General features: G+C 40.5%; 1 protein-coding gene across 3 annotated transcripts in view; it reads left to right on the plus strand.

Annotated features, from left to right (window-relative positions):
* PCSK5 (proprotein convertase subtilisin/kexin type 5) overlaps positions 1–16,459 on the plus strand; it is a 450,277-nt gene that overhangs the window by 332,380 nt on the left and 101,438 nt on the right. For all 3 annotated transcript variants that reach the window (XM_081278894.1, XM_081278895.1, XM_081278896.1), the window contains exon 21: positions 11,076–11,178. In XM_081278894.1, coding sequence (XP_081135020.1) covers positions 11,076–11,178 — 103 coding nt within the window. The remainder of the gene's footprint in view (positions 1–11,075; positions 11,179–16,459) is intronic.

A 16,459-nucleotide genomic window follows, 5' to 3' on the forward strand; every position in this document is an offset into this window, starting at 1 on the left:
GTTCACTTCAAGAACAGCTGGCCCAAGAACAGTGGTCACTCTACAGTGGCACCAGGAATTCCGAGTTCTGAACTGATGTGATAACACCGTAATGGGAAGAAGCCCCATCTAACAGAGCTGCACCCATTACTGACAGAATTTGACCTCAGCAGCCTGAGAAGGACACAACCATGGCTCTGGAATTTTCCACAACCAAGTTCAGAAAAAGCTAGTTTTGCTCTGCTACAGAGAGGCTCTCTCCAAGGGGCTGCTAATAATAAAAAATAACTTGTGTAGGTTGCATCTTGTAGCTCAATTGCTTTGAGAGGTCATTGTTCTCTGTCCACAGGGTCATTAATTTTAGTTGCCTCATTGCCACCCACATAGGCAGCCAATACATTCTTCACATCCCCTCAGGAGTGGGAGAAAAAGCATAGTTTGGAATCCAATCTGACCAGCGTTTGAATGATGTTCAGAGAGTTAACATTCTGATATTTAAATTCCTTATTTGGCCAATGAAGCTGATAGTTGCTATCTATCCTACATTATTAGCAGAGACTTAATTGTGTAACATAATTAAAGTACCTGATAATTATAACTAACATTTTGCCATCCACTTTGAGAGGTGCTGTAGGTCTGTTTTATTTTATTCCCACCACATCCTATGAGAAAAAGGTTGTTATCCACATTCTACACAAGAGGAATGTCAAGGAAATATGCATTTGATTAATTTCAGACAGCTGGAAAAGGAATCCAAAAATCAACCCCAGGTGGGGCTGACTCCAAATTTTGTGCATTTACCCAACATAATATTTCCTACTATGACAGGCACAGAGCAAATTTCAGTTTCCTTTATCCACACACCACAGGTTTTTTAAAAGGAGAGTTTGGCCACTCCCAAAGAAACATAAGGAAGTCTGTCTAATGAAAATGCTTCCCCAGTCAACAAGGAACTGAGGTATTCTGGGCATCATGATGCATACAGACCTGTCACTAGACAAACCAGCAGATGTTTTAGAAGGTACCATCCATAGCCAGTGGCTGGACTGTGCTAATGATGACCCAATTAAAGACTCAATCGTCAATTAGCAAAGTTGGAACGAGCCAGGTGCAGCTAGAGCCCTAGGACTTGGAATGCAATTCCTCCTCTTTCCAGGGGTTACTCTCCTCTCTTAATTAGCCTGAAATGTTCACGCACATGGAGGCAGGGCGTGAGGAAAAGCTCTGGGAGCATGGGAGAGGAAAGATGAAGTCAGCACTTTCTATGCTGCTACAGAGGAAGAGAATGAGGGGAACCTAAGGATATTCCTTCCCATGGGGCAGTGGAGCCGGGAAAGTGACTGAGTCCTACTTTGAAGGGGTTTCAGAGAAAGTTTAACAGCCATTAGCAAGGTGCTTTGAGTCACTATTGAAATAAAATTGGATGATGATAAGAAGTCTAATCAGGGTATTTCAGGACTTAGTCCATAAGGGGACATTTTGATGTCATTAAGCTTATTAAGGGAAGAACCGTTTTTCTTTCTTTTTTTTCTTTTTGGTAGTGAGGGAAGAACTTGGGAATTTAACCATCTGTATGCCAGCACCCTGTTCCAAAGTGTTGGGAAGGCTCCAATAGCCACCTTGATATTTTCACCTGCCATCTTAATCACTCCAAAGAGAAAAGAAATGGCTCACTCCTTAAGGCCTGATGGCACCATGCTCCCTCATGGGGTGACTCCGAAGTACTGTTCAATAGCCATCCCCCAGCTTGCATCTCTCTCTGAGAGGTCCACCTCTGGGACCTCAGCCCTCTTGAGTCATTCACTTCCTCAGAAAGTATCTCCCAGGGGTGACCTCTGTTTGGCAGTCAGCAATGCTCTCCAAATGGAAAATGAACTAGTTATTCTCTCAAATGACAGTCCCTTAGCTGTATGCAATAGTGCACCCCTGGAATCAGGAGGCTGAGGCAGGAGGATCACAAGTTCCAGACCAGTCTAGGGGGACTTTGTTTCAAAATTAAGACTAAAAAGGGCTGGGGATGTAAATCATTGGTAAAAATGTAAAATGTAAAATTCAACCTCCAGTACCAGAAAAAATAATAATTCATAAAACAAAATAAAATGACAGTTCCTTACTTCCATCACTGTGCATTAAAACCCAGATATCTTTTTATAGTCAATTCATCAGAAACTGTGTCTTTCCCTCATCCAGAGTATCCTTCCATAGCAACAAATACAGCAAACATTTGGGGATGAAATCTTAACCCTGATGAGTTGTAAGAAAGCCCACTAAATAGACTGTCAAGAAATTTTACACACCTGCTATCGGCAATAAACTGGTTTCCATCAACCATATCCTGCTTACCAGAATGTCTCCATGGACTTCCTTATGCCCAGTTTCATTGATACAGTTTGTAAATTTCTTTTGTTTAAATTGCAGATAAGGTAACCACACACATGCCTTTTCTCCTCATGGGTCTGGTCTTGCAGTCAACTCTTCAGTGCCTTTTTTTCTTAATTTACAAAAATTCTGTGTATTGAGGTCGGGTACAGCATGATATTTTGAAATGTGTATACATTGTGAAATGATAAATGGAGCTAACTAACATATTTTGTGGGGAGAACACTTAGAATTTATTCTCTTAGGGATTTTCAAGTACAAGACATGGTTATAAACCTTAGTCACCATGTCATACAATAGAGCCCTTGGACTCATTCTTCCTGAGCAACATCTCCCCATCTCCCCACCTCCAGCCAGGTAACCAAGATTCCTTTCCACTTCTATGAATTTAACTTCTTTACATTCTACATATAAGTGAGATCATGCAATATTTGTCTCCTTGTGCCTTTTTGAGTCTAACATCTTCACACTAGAACCAAGAGTAACCCTTCACGAATATGGATGCCATGCCAAATTCTCTTAATTAAAGAAATTATATATAAGAATCTCCAGATATACTAGACTTTCATATAAATTGGGAGTGAGAGGGATGTTACCATAATTCTGGTTGTAAGCTGTTTCTGAGGCCCTGATATATTTTGTTTTTAGACAGCAGTTAAGCAGTATAGAAAATCCCTGTCCACGGAGCTAACCAATTTATTTCATTAATTTAAAAAAAATACTTTGGGTCCCTCTTAGGAGATTTTCACCTAATAGGTGGAACAAACTGCTTGTAAAACTCAGTTTATTTGATACATAAAATTGCCTTTTAATAAATAGTGCTCATTTTATCAGAGAAAATAGATTTGGAGGGTATATCCAATCATCAAGTAAATCTGATTTGTGCAACATGTCTGCTCAAAGTCCATTTATTTTCACAGTGAATTCCTTTTTAATACTGTTACCTCACCAAGGGGTTTAGGTGAAGCATATACTCAGTCCCCCTCCCCCTATTTTTAATGAATAGCAAAGCTACTTGGAACATTGAAAGGGGAATTGGATCCATAGCAGGGCAATATTAGAGAAAGAGCATGGGGTCAGGCTCAGACACACCTGGCCAGGGATCAAATCTTTCCCTTGCCTAGTTAAATAAATTTTTCAATATTTTTAATCTCCCCAAGTCTTAGATTTCTCTTATAAAAGAGGTTATTATCTGGATTGACTATTATAATGTATAGCACTTGTAATGTGTTAAGTATCAATAAATCAGAGCTTGTGTAGTTGCTACCTCACAATCATATTCAAGTAGGTTGTCCAAGACTTCACTTTGGATATATTTTTTTTAGTTACCTAATGGGGGTCAAAGCCCAAATAATGGAAACTAAAGGGGTCATCTCTTAATTCTTCTCTTTGAACAGCATATAAGCTGAAGGAAACTAAATATTTGCATGAGCATTAGACCCCAGTTTACAATCCATCTTTTTTTGCAGAAGTGCCAACCTCTGAGGTTCCAGAGTAACACAGAGTGTCTGCACAAGCCACACAGATCCTGGCCAGTGCCTGGGGATGAAAAAAGCAATGGGACCAGGAAGAATAAGTCTTGTCACTCAGAAAAGGCCATGTGAATAGTGTAAAGGCAAGGGGTTGGCACAATGGGCTAGCAGAGTAGGGGTCCCTGGACACGTCCAGGCTAGAGATGGAAGACTCTCCTAGGATTCTGCTTCTAGCTATCTGTTCATTTTGCCTCTAATAGATCCCAAGGAAAGGAAAACACAGAGCTGTCTATCTGCCAAATGTCTTCGGATGACAGTTTTTTCCATGTATCCATTTATCCTCATCATCACAGGGGCTCTCCCAAGACTGCAATAGACTGGCACCCGAGATGTTTGAGCTCTTGTACCCATCCCCAATATGCAGAAAATTTTGAGGTTCTCTCTTTTTTTTCCCTAATATTAAGTATTGTCCTGTTAAGGAACAAACTCATTAGGCAGACTTTTTATTTAGCAAATGTAGTAAAACATACATGATGTATTATTTACCATTTAAATATATATATATTTGCATACAGTTCCATGGCATTAAGAGCACTTACACTGTTGTGTAGCCACCAACACCATCTGTCTTCAGAACATTTTCATTTTTCCTAACTGAAACTCTGTGTCCAGAAGACAATAATCTCCCATTTCCCTCCTCTCCCTAATCCCTGGAAACCACCATTTTGCTTTGTCCTTGCTACTCTAGGGACCTCATGAAATTTTTGTCCTTTTGTGATTGGCTTATTTCACTTAACATAATGTCTTTGAGGTTCACCATGTGTCAGAGTTTCCTTTTTTAAAAGCCTGAATAATTGTATAGACTCTAAAATAAAAATGGTACAGTTTCATTGATGACCTCACATTTTGAGACTCGCTATAAAACTTCATGCTTAACGAGGCTTTAAAAACTGATTTATTTCATTAGCATATAATTAGTTGAGATTGTTGCTCAGCATTTATTATAGCTAGTGGAAAATAATAAATGTATGCGTTTTTTTCACAAAAATTGTCTTCATATAGTGGTATCATAGGAGGAAAGCCATGTAGTGGCCTCCATGCAAAGATATAGTACTATTTAATTAGTACTTGGGTTGTAGAATTATTCAGTGAAGTCACACTATGATTCCTAGAATCTGTATGATAAGACACATAAGCAGTCCTCACACAGAGATCTACAGATAATTCAGTACCCAAGGTTGCTCAATGAAATAACCAGATCAAGGACCAAGCAGCTGAATTCTCATCAACTATTTCTCCCACTCTTTCTTACTAGTTACCTGGCAAAATGGTTGTCCTAAACTCACATCATAATCTATCTACTTATTCATTTGTTAACTTATTAGGGCATATGTTCATTTGTATAAATTCTATAATAATTTGGCTCTGATCAGAAAAGAAGTATTATGAGGCATAAAAAACAGCATGCATCTCTTCAGGAGAAATAAAACCCTTCTGGCCATATAAAACCCGAAGAATATCATGAAATATCAGTCATGTTTGGTAACTGGGGTGATGTGTGTAACACTCATCCATCTATGCTGGCCAGTTTGTGGGGTTGATTTGTAACCCAGACTTGTCGATAACATTCTGCAATGTTATCAAGAGATGGAACAGCACAGCAAGCCACTTCCTTGTATGTTTTTTTTTTAAATTTAGAAGTATTAATTGTAATTGTTAAGCTGTGTCTTCAATTTTCAAGTAGCATTCCTCCCTGTGTGACCCTAACTTCCTCAGTGTCCTTAGAAATATTATAGGACAGGATGAAAAAGGAAATAAAAGGAGAATGGAAAATTTTTAATCCCAGGACAAAGATGAGTTGGACATAATAATGACGGATGAAGATGCCAGAAAGAAGAGCTTGTGGGATGAGGTGGAGAACAAAACACGGGCTTCTGAGGTCTTTGGTAAAAGTAACTTTTTCTAAGAATTTTTTATATCACGCCTGTCATAAACATTCAACTTCATTGTGCAATGAAGACAGATGACAAGAATCTGCTGTTCCAACAACCAAAAAAAAAAAAAAAAGCAACTTCCCTATGTCCTTGGAATCTGACTTCCTCTGTTCCAAATGCACAGTGGAAAACTTGTGCCCATGAGGACTGGACCAGTTGTTTATGTGACTAATTGGATGTCTACATAAATAGGAGAATAGGGGCAGGTCCGGCTATTCTCATCTGTTCTAAAGCCAGAGCTTGCTCTAAAGTGGAGAGGTATGTAGACTGGAGAGAGAGGAACCATTTAGCTGTCCTTTGCTGACTCTCTTATGTAAGCTCCAAGGTCAAGAAGTCTTCATTTTGTTTCCAAGTAGCAGGAGGAAAGACAGGTTTTAAGGGTCAATTATCAGGGAGGGACAGGGCTTGGGAAGGTTCTAAATTAGGGTGCCAATTTCATAGATTTGACAACAATGGGACATGTGAAGAAGAGACTAAAGAGAGGGATTGGAAGAGAAATGTCCTGAGGGAAGAAGATGAATATCATTAGATGGACAGTTGAGGATGGGCAGGAGAGAGTCAGCTTCTTCACAGACAGGAGATAAGTGAACAGTCAAGGAGAAAGAAGAAAGAGGGAAATTTTGACTTTGAGAAAAAGAAAGCTGAGAAAACTCAGTGTACCAGCAAATTAGGAGGAAATGAGAAAGAACTATAGGACAAGTATTTGGGGATAGTTGAACCTAAGAATGCAGTGGAGAGCTCTAAAGAGGTGAATTAAGCCAAGCGCGGTAGTGCACACCTCTAACCCTAGCAGCTCAGGAGGCTGAGGCAGGACATCTGGAATTCAAAGCCAGCCTCTGCAAAATTGAGGCGTTAAGCAACTCAGTGAGACCCTGTCTCTAAATGAAATACAAAATAGGGCTGGGGATGTGGCTCAGTGCTTGAGTTCCCCTGAGTTCAATCCCTGGCAAAAAAGAAGTGACTTAAAGGGTGGCCATGCAGTCATGGGAGCCACCCAAGACAATGCAGAATCCTAGTGGGGCAAAAGGGGCTCATATTTGAAATATATGAAAAATATTCAATGTCTTCAGCAATTAGGGAAACACAAATCAAAACCACTAAAAATCAAGCAAACAAACAAAAAACTACACAGATTTCTTCTCATTCCAGTTAGAATGACAGTCATCAAGCATACAAATAGTAATAAATGCTGGAGAGGATGTGGAGGAAAACAAAAGGAAGAAACACTTTCACACTTTTATTCAGTCACAAAGAAGAATGAATTATGCTATTTGCAGGAAAATGGATGGAACTGGAGACAATTATATTAAGCGAAATATGCCAAATTTAGAAGATTAAAAGTCAAATGTTTTCTCTCATAGGTGAAAGGTAGAAAGAAAAGAAAAAAAAAGAAAGGTGGTCATGGTAGAGAGGCAGGGTCCCATGAGAATGGAAGGGAAACCGGTATAGGAAAAGAACCAGAGAGGAGAGTAACAGGGGAAATATTGGAAATTGATATTGGCAAAATTATACTGTTATATCATGTGCATGCACAAATATACAGCAACAAATCCCATCATTACTTATAATTATAATGTACCAATAAAAATATGGGGAAGAAAGGTTGTGTTTGCAGGGTCTATTCTAAATTTTGCAGGTGGGCAATTCTTAGTGGTCATTATATCCAAGGCAGAACTTTGTGAGTGCCAATAAAGGACATTATAGTTGAGCATTTCTTGGATTCCAAGAAAATACACAGCCAAGGTATTAATGTCACCTTATGGCTTATGAAGCCAATGAGGAGGTAAAACGAGAATTTACAATTTTCACAGTAATTTCTTGATAACTCTTGCATGATCTAGCAATGCTTCATCTGTGATCATCAAAAAGGCTTTGGGTGTGGATGGTACAGCTCTCAGAACCATCCACACAGCTTTTGATTTAGCAGAATAAGGTGTTTTTCATTTAAATTCCATCCTAGAACTGGATCTGCTACATCATGGGGAATAATGGGGATGAACAGGAGGAGCTGGAAAGATCAAAACACTGTGTCAGTTCCTGTAGACACTAATGCAACTTGAAGTCATCATCTCTGCCTCTAGGTCTACAAAAGTCTAGCAGTGTTCCGAGTGTATCCTTGCCATTCTTAGTCCTTAGAATGTGTGAGAAGGTTAGCATTTGGATTATAACTAGTTCCTTATAAATCATCCTTCTCAAAAATTTTTTAAAACCCCAACTCAAAGATTCTTCTCAAAATCTTTGAAAACTTAAGAGCAGCGCCTTTTGAATTTATATGTCTCTAAGTCTCACCTAGTACCTGGCAGGCATGTAGATGTTCAAAAATCATCCACAGAATGAATGAATGGACTCTGTGCTCTCTATGAGCCCATATTTCCCTGGGATATACTTTCGGGCTTTAAAGTCTCTGTGACCTTCTCCCATTTCTGTGCCATTCAGCATCTTTCTTCTGAAAGATGCATAAGCAACTCTAACTCTGTAAACAAATTATTATGTGTTGGCCCCTACCCTGGATTCTCTGCTGTTAATTTTGCTCATTCCTGGACTGATCAGTTGGCTGTGCCTCCTACAGAAACAGTGGAAAAGATTAAAGAAGGGGCAATAAATAGGAGGTGGAGTAGGGGAGCCTGAACAAGTAAAATAAGACTGCATATATTGAGGCTTATATTAAGCAAAACAGTCTCGACTTGAAATATCCATTCCTACTAGACAGAAATCTCAGCTTTTTCCTGCCTTGGAACTGCTAATCACCAAGAAGGCAACTAGTCCATTCAACATGTTACATAAGTCAGTAAAAGGTGTCCTCTATAGAGACGGAGGCAGCCAACCCCAAAATGCATGTCATGGTGAGGGAAACGTGGGCCAGAATTCAGTTGCACTGGATCATTTGAGCAGGCAGGCACCTTGGGCAGTAACCAACCTGCATTACGATGTTCTTTGTTCCTGATAGGTACTTACTCTTTGGAGCCTAAGTCTCTATTCCTAACAACTACAATCTCATTCTAAAAGCTATCTATCAGATTCCTGGACTACACTGTAACAATTAGAAGACTTGGGAGAGCTGAGTTTGGTGGCACATACATGTAACCCAAGCTATTTAGGAGGCTGAGGCAGGAGAATCTCAAATTGAAGGCCAGCCTCTACAACTTAGTGAGACCCTGCCTCAAAATTAAAAATTAAAAAGAGCTGGGGACGTAGCTCAGTGGTAGAGTGCCCTGGGTTCAATTCCCAGTCCAGAAGAAGAAGGAAGAAGAGGAAAAAAGGGAGGAGAGTGAGGTGGATGGGGCGGAAGAGGAGGAAAGAGAGAAGAGGGAGAAGGGTATACTGTATTAGATGTTTGCATCACTGTAAACATGTCCTTTTCACCTTCAGTTAGCAAAACCAATGGGATAACTTTACGTGAAGGGCTTTTTCTGGTATGTTTGGGCAAACTCAGCAATCTCTTCATTTCTACCTTTGTGGTTTAATTCCAGCAAGTAGAAGATTTATGAATATATAATGTTTTAACCAGCTTTTATTTGTTGGAACCAAAAGACCTAACCAAAACAATAGAGAAGGAAAAGTTTATTTTGGCTCATGGTTTCAGAGGTCTCCGTCTCTAGACGGCCAAATCCACAGCTCTGGGCCCAAGATGAGGCAGACCATCATAGCAGAAGGGCATGCAGGAGGAAAGTAGCTCAGGACATGGCAATTAGGAAGCAGAGAGAGAGCTCTATTCACCAGGGACAAAATATGTACCCAAGGGCACACCCCCAGTGACCCACTTCCCCCCTACACATCATACCTGCTTATAGTTACTACCCAGTAAATCCATTCAAGGGGATTAATTCACTGATGAGGTTATAACTCTCATAATCTAATTATTTCACCTCTGAAATTTCTTGCATTGCCTCACATATGAGCTTTTGGGGGACACTGCATATCTAAACCATAACATAAGGTCTTCCTTTCCTAACTGTACACTTCAGTAGAGCCATGGATAAAAGGCAGGGGGAGTGGATTTCCTTCAATCCCTCACTGGTTGAGTCTAGCTCTCCAGGGCTTTTCTCAATGCAAATCAGGCAGCAAATCTTAGAGTATCAGTGACACAGCTTGATTAAACCCTGGGTGGGCTGTCCTACCACACCACACCAGCTGGACCCCAAACTGACAATGTTCAATGCTTACAGGGCTGTCAAAATTGGAGATGGTGTAGGACTGAGTAAAGGTTATGACCGTGCCAAAATCTGCAACTGTGTTTTCTGAGTATGCTTTGTTTCCAAACTGGAAAAAAAAAAAAGTGACTCTGGCTTTGACTGGAGAAGCCTGTTGATTTTTTTTCCTTAGACAATGGCAGGGGAGGATAAGTATGGTGTGGATGGGAGGGTTGAACTCAATGAGTAAAGGCTCAGTTTTGATGAGGCTGGCCTCTCCACCACCTTTGCCACTGGAGTAATTTTCTAAATGTTCAAAAGAAATTTGTGAAGCTGGATTCCCTTCTGTGGCAGGGCCTCATATATGTTTCCTTGGTAAAGATAAACTTTCCAATGAAAGGAAGAATTCTCTGGCTCTCTCTTCATTGTTACTCTTTTGAGGGGTAAAACATATCTGCCAAATTTCCACCAGGACTCAACTGCCATTCTTGACCAGTAACTATAATCAGTCCCTTTCCAGGGTGGTTTGACAGGATGTGACTGGATCCTGTACGTTGCTTCACTTGAAGCACTGCTATAACTGCAATTTCTAAGGTCCTGAAGTGGGAAATTCAACAGAAGCTCAGGAAGGGGGTCTGGTGGAAAACATCCCCTTGGCCTCCCCTGTGCATAATATCTATAACAAATGATAAATTGTGGATGTGTAACTGACGTGATTCTGCAATCTGCATTTGGGGTAAAATTGGGGATTCATAACCCACTTCAATCTAATGTATGAAATATGATATGTCAAGAGCTTTGTAATGTTGTGAACAACCAATAAAAAAATAATAATTTTCTGTAAAAAAAAAATCAAAAACAAATGATGACTAAATCCAAAATCATGTCGTTGTCTCATTAATTTTTTAAGGTTCCAACTTCTGGGGACACTGGGAAAGGAGCAATTATAATTGTGAGGTCAGGATTTAGGACTGCCCACTGCAGTCATTCAGGGCCTTTCTCTCTGTATTATCTTCATTGCTTTCAGGCAAACACGTATAAATCTGGCTGTTTTTGGATGGACAGCCCAGGCAGACTTGCCATGTAGTAATGAAGTAAACAACTAGGTTTTATTCCTCCAGGAGAATATATCGATGAACATGGTGGCTGCCAAGTCTGCGATGCTTCGTGTGCCAAGTGCCGGGGGCCAACCCAGGAGGACTGCACCAGTTGCCCCCTCACAAGGTGAGTTGCCTTCGGTATCTTCTGGGGGTGGAAGGTCACAGGATGCAGGTTGGGGGAAGGAGGTGCTAACCAGCTCAGCAGCACCTCAAGGATCTGTGGGAAATAGAACCAAACTTGTTCCCATGACACAGATATTTTCCTTGGTCTGGGCACAACCCACATCTGTACTATCCTTTCTCCATGATGCCCAATACCCTGTGCAAGGACCAGTTCCCTGAGCACTACGAAGGCTTCTTCATTGATGAAGATGGTGGCTTCAGAGCCATCTTTCATGACTGGAATTTCATCCCTCAACCATCACTTCCATCTTCTGGCCAAATATCTACTCATTTCTAGAGTCAATTCAAGGGTGAACTGTCCTATCGAGGCATTTCAGACCCTTTTGAGTAGAATTAACCTTCTCTGTCTATGCCTCTTTGCTCTATATAAGCTTCCCTTTGGGCACCTGTTGAAGACATTTGCTTACAAATACATCTCTGTGTTAAACCGTTTGCTCCTTGAGATCCTCCCTTTTGTAGATCCAGTTCCAGTCAGAGTGCTAGGAAAACAATAGGCACCTAATAAATGTTTGATAATTGAGTGAATGAGGGCCTATCAGGCATGTGAGAGGCATTCTAACAAAGAGAGTTGGAGACTGCTGTGGTTTTAGTGGTGCTCCTCTGATCCCAGCACTTGGTGGTTGTTGGCTGCCATGTTGGAATGAATAGCCTGTCATTGCCAGCTGACTATGGAGGAAGCAGGGTGTCTCCCCAGACCAGCAGGAAGGGCTGTTCCACTGGCAGGTGCTTTGTGTCTCTAGAGTGGACACTCCCTATACCAGTCATATTCTCCTGATTAGTCTTCATGATTGTAACACCTTTGAGAGCAGGAGCTGTGGTGTAGGTGCCCGGCTATTCCCCCACAGTAGTCAAAGGTGTGTGCTTTATTGAATCTATAATCAATAATCAATATCTTAGGTTTGTTTGGCTCTTCAAATATCTTCCTCAGAAAGAGGAAGGAAGAAAGGAAAACAATGAATAAAGAAAAAAGAAGGAAGAAGAGAAGGAAGGAGAAAGACAACGATAAAATAACAGTTTTAAGAATTCTCCGTGATAGCTGGGCACTGTGGCACATTCCTATAATCCCAGTAACTCTGGAGCCTGAGGCAGAAGGATTTCAAGTTGGAGGCCAACCTGGGCAACTTAACATGACCCTGTCTCAAAATCAAAAAATAAAAAAGACCAAGGATGTAGCTCAGTGGTTAAATCCCCAATATCATTTAAAAAAATTACAAAATCAAAAAAAAGAATTCTCAATGATAACCATTAGGACATTTCAAGTAACTCTTTAAGAAAACTAGACTTCTAAACATAGCATTTTCTTCAAAGCAATTTCAAAGCATACTTTAAGATGGAGATAATATTATCAAGATGAGGTTCTCTTTCTCTTCTTACTCCTGACCACACCAGCAACAAATCCCATTGCATGTTTGAACATCTTTTGAACTGGACGAACATTTTAGCATTGCTTGATAAGACTGCCCATCATCCAGTGCACAGTGCTGATTATCCCTGGCTCACCAGAAATGAGAAGTGAGAAAAAAAAATCTACCATTATACATGGTCATTTTAAGAATCTGAGTCCACTGGGACTAGATCAGAGGTAAACATGCTGGGTTACTTCAGTAGTTCCATTTGTGAAGTATCCTGTGATCCAGCTTTTGAAGAAATAAAAGCAAGTGCATGGACCTTGAACCAGGATATCTTCTTAAGAAAATCTTTTTCCCCCAGGAATAATTTTCTTCTCATCCCTCTGAGCATGCCATCCCCCAGTCCCATTTCTCTTCTTTGATGTCAGTTAAATATGTCCAAGGAAGGGCACCAGAGCATGGCAATGAGCTACCTGACTCCTTTTCTTATTTTCCTTGAAGGAGGTTGAGAAGGTGAAAAGAAAGCAAACATCTTGGAAAATGGTGATGTTGGCTTATGTGTTCTGGAAAGAGCAGAAAAGTGTTTTCCTTAAGTGTTTTCAAAGTGTTTTCTGAAGAGCAGTCCTCATTCACTTTGTGCTGCTGCAACAGAATACTCGGGACTGGGTAATTATGAACAGAAGTTTGGCTGACTATTCTGGAGGCTAGGAAGTCCAAGTTCATGGCATCAGCACCTGTTAAAGGCTTTGCTGCGGGGTCATGCCATAACAGGTGGTAGAAGGAAAAGAGGCAAGAATGAGAGAGCAAGGGGAAGACAGATTTTCTTTTCTAATTATCCCACTCCCATGACAACAGCATTAATCCTTGCGTGGGGCCAGATTCCTCGAAACCTATAATTATTGCTTATTAGACCCCACTTCCCAACACTGTTGCATTGTGAATTCAGTTTCCAACATATAACTTTTGAGGACACATTAAAACCATATAAAATGAAATCAGGTCCATTAAAGACTAGTCAAAAAGCACCTGCTTAGCTGAGCATGAGGTTGCATACTCATAATCCCTGCAACTCAGGAGGCTGAGGCAGGAGGATCACAAATTTGAGGCTAGACTCAGCAAGTTTATGATATCCTATCTCAAAATAAAAAATAAAAAGAGGTGGAGATGTAGCTCAGTGGTACAATCCAAGGTACAAGCCCCTGGGTTCAATCCAGGACTGCAAAAAGAAACAACAAAAATAACCTGCTGTTTTATATCCAACTCTGAGTTAAATGAAGAGTCCAAGGATCCTGTAGTGAGCCTCCCTGCCCTTTAGGTCACAGGTAAAGGAGGGGAAAGTACTCAGGGACAAGCAACAGTGGTGAAACTTTAACACCCTATATCTGACACAAGAGTTGCACAGGTAGAAAAAGGGACACCCTGGGAAAACTGGAACTATAGAGAACACAGCCTCTGCCCAGCTGTGGAAGAAGAAAGCAGAGTTACGGGTAGGGAATAATCTCCCTCAATCTCTCTTCTTTGAACCTCAGGTCTCCTGTGAATGTTTCTCCTTATCTGAAACTAACTGGAGGCCAATGAGAAATACAGCTTATCTGTGAGGAAAATTGAGCTTGGGATGCTGTATGAAGTGGGCTCACTTCTAGGACAAAGGACAGAGAAATGCAGAAAACAGATCTGTGTTGGGAGCAAGGGGAGACAAACAAAATAACTGAGATAGTTGTTATAAGTTTCTTCTTGTTCTGAAGCCTTTGGATAGCTCTAGTACTGGTAAAATAAAGATAATTTTCAAAGAGTTTTCATCTGGGAGAGGAATGTTAACATTTGTCTTGAAGGTTTGCTTCAAAACCACATGCAAGGGAAGTAAATTGGTGGAGAGAGAGATGAAATAAGATTGGCCAGGCCTTGATGACTGTTGAAGCATTTGTACTGAGTGACGAATGTATTGGCTGGTAGGAGGTTTACTTTTATATATATATATAGCGTGTGTGTGTGCGCACGCGCGCCTTTATATATGTTTAAATTACTCTATAATAAAATTTTAATAAACAAAAGAATTTAACTAAAAGAATTAAACCCTAACGTGGTTTTACAGGAAATCCAATTAGAGAAGTCGTTTCTGCATCCTGTAGTTTCCCTTTGCATGTCTATAAACCTTTGGGTTTAATTCCTTGAAGACCAACTGAAAACTTGAAGGAATCAAGTGCCCCCTTTGCCACTGTATTTACCATGCAAACATCTGAAATGCTGTGGCCATATGGCCCATATTCATTTCTAATCACATTCCTGAAGGAGGTATAGAGTCAATGAATAAACTAAAAACATTTGAAAGTTACCTCTGTTCTTATCCAGACTTAAATATTTTTATTTGATCTGCTTCAATGAATGCAGAAGAAAAAAATTTTTTTTCTCAAATTGCATTCCGTTAGACCATTAAAGCACCAAGAAGTCACATTAAGTGCTTTTGTCATGGCTTTAATTAGGCCAAATCAACAATCAGCACAAATTCTGATTTGCCATCTCCACTGTTACAGTTCACATCACACGCACACACAGGCACACAACCTGGGGGTTTCTGGAATACTCAGGTCCAATGCTGAGATCATCTGTCCCAGCTCATTAGCTCTTGGTTCCACCTTCTTTCCTCCTTGCTATTAGATCTGTTGGACCTGGAACAGGTCCTGTCTATGAGAAGGTCAAGATCATTAATAAGTTGGGAGGAGAAGTTCTTCTGTAGAGATCAGCTTATCAGAATGGATTTCATGCATTGGATACCTGGTGGTCCCAGACATACCTTGATACTAAAGAAAAGTTTCATAAAACACATTTCCTTCTTTCATAGAGCAAAGTGAGAACTTTGTACTTTGTCTACTTTTCTCTAGATAACTGTGGCTATTTGAAATGGGACTTCTCTTCAAGTTTCTGAGCCATTTTTCTTGAGCAGGATGGAGAGTGAAGGACAGTGATATAATTCATTACCTTCACTTAGGCATGTCTGATCTCCTTATCTTTCTATCTTTAGAAAGAATCATGCTTTCACAAACATTGGGTGTGTTGCTTTTGCTTTCCTCAGGGTGCAGGAGGAGGGGGTGGTTTGACACACAATTATGTGCTTGACAGTTTCTTAAAATCAATTCAGAAGTCCCCTTTCCTAATATTGTGCCTTCTGCTTCCTCCTCTGTCTGGTGAGGTTTAAATGGTCCCTGTTAAATCAAATTACCTCTCCCAAGAGAAATGACTTCCCCAAAACCAAGCTATCGTCTCTTCCTAAAAAAGGACACAGTAATGATGTGTTTCACATCCTTCTCAACTGAAAGGATTTAGCATGAAAATTTTCATTTTAGCATGAAAATGAACCCCTAGATTTCATTTTCCTTTTCAGCAAAACATGGAGGAGCTTCCTTTTTTCAAATCCTCAGAAAGCCCTTCTGCAGATTTTCTTATAGGGATGTTGTTGGTTTTGTTGTTGCTGTTGTTTTTTAACTAGTCCCATCCAAATAATTCCTTGGGAAAAACATCTCCTAACTCAGAAATCAGAGCCAGAGTGGGGCTGGGATATTCCTGTTGGACATCAGAACCACCAGTTTAACATCTGAACTCCGGCAGCAGGCACCTCAGTCTGCTCCACGGTGCAGAGGATGGGCTTCGACAGGACAGCCAGATGTGGGTGTCTGTTTAGGGTTGGGACTCCACGCACTTCTCTGCGTCAAAGGATTGTTTGGCCCCCGAATCAAAAGGCCTGGGAAACCAGGAGCAAGTGGCCTTTTGTTAAGTCACTGGCTTAAATCCCAAACTGATGTAAGTGATGCAGATGGTCAAGATATGGGAATGAACAAGACAGAAGATCACTTGTGACATACTATTTAAGTTGCAGAG

Source organism: Spermophilus citellus (assembly GCF_964194105.1).
Source record: "Spermophilus citellus genome assembly, chromosome: 2".
Taxonomy (NCBI): domain Eukaryota; kingdom Metazoa; phylum Chordata; class Mammalia; order Rodentia; family Sciuridae; genus Spermophilus; species Spermophilus citellus.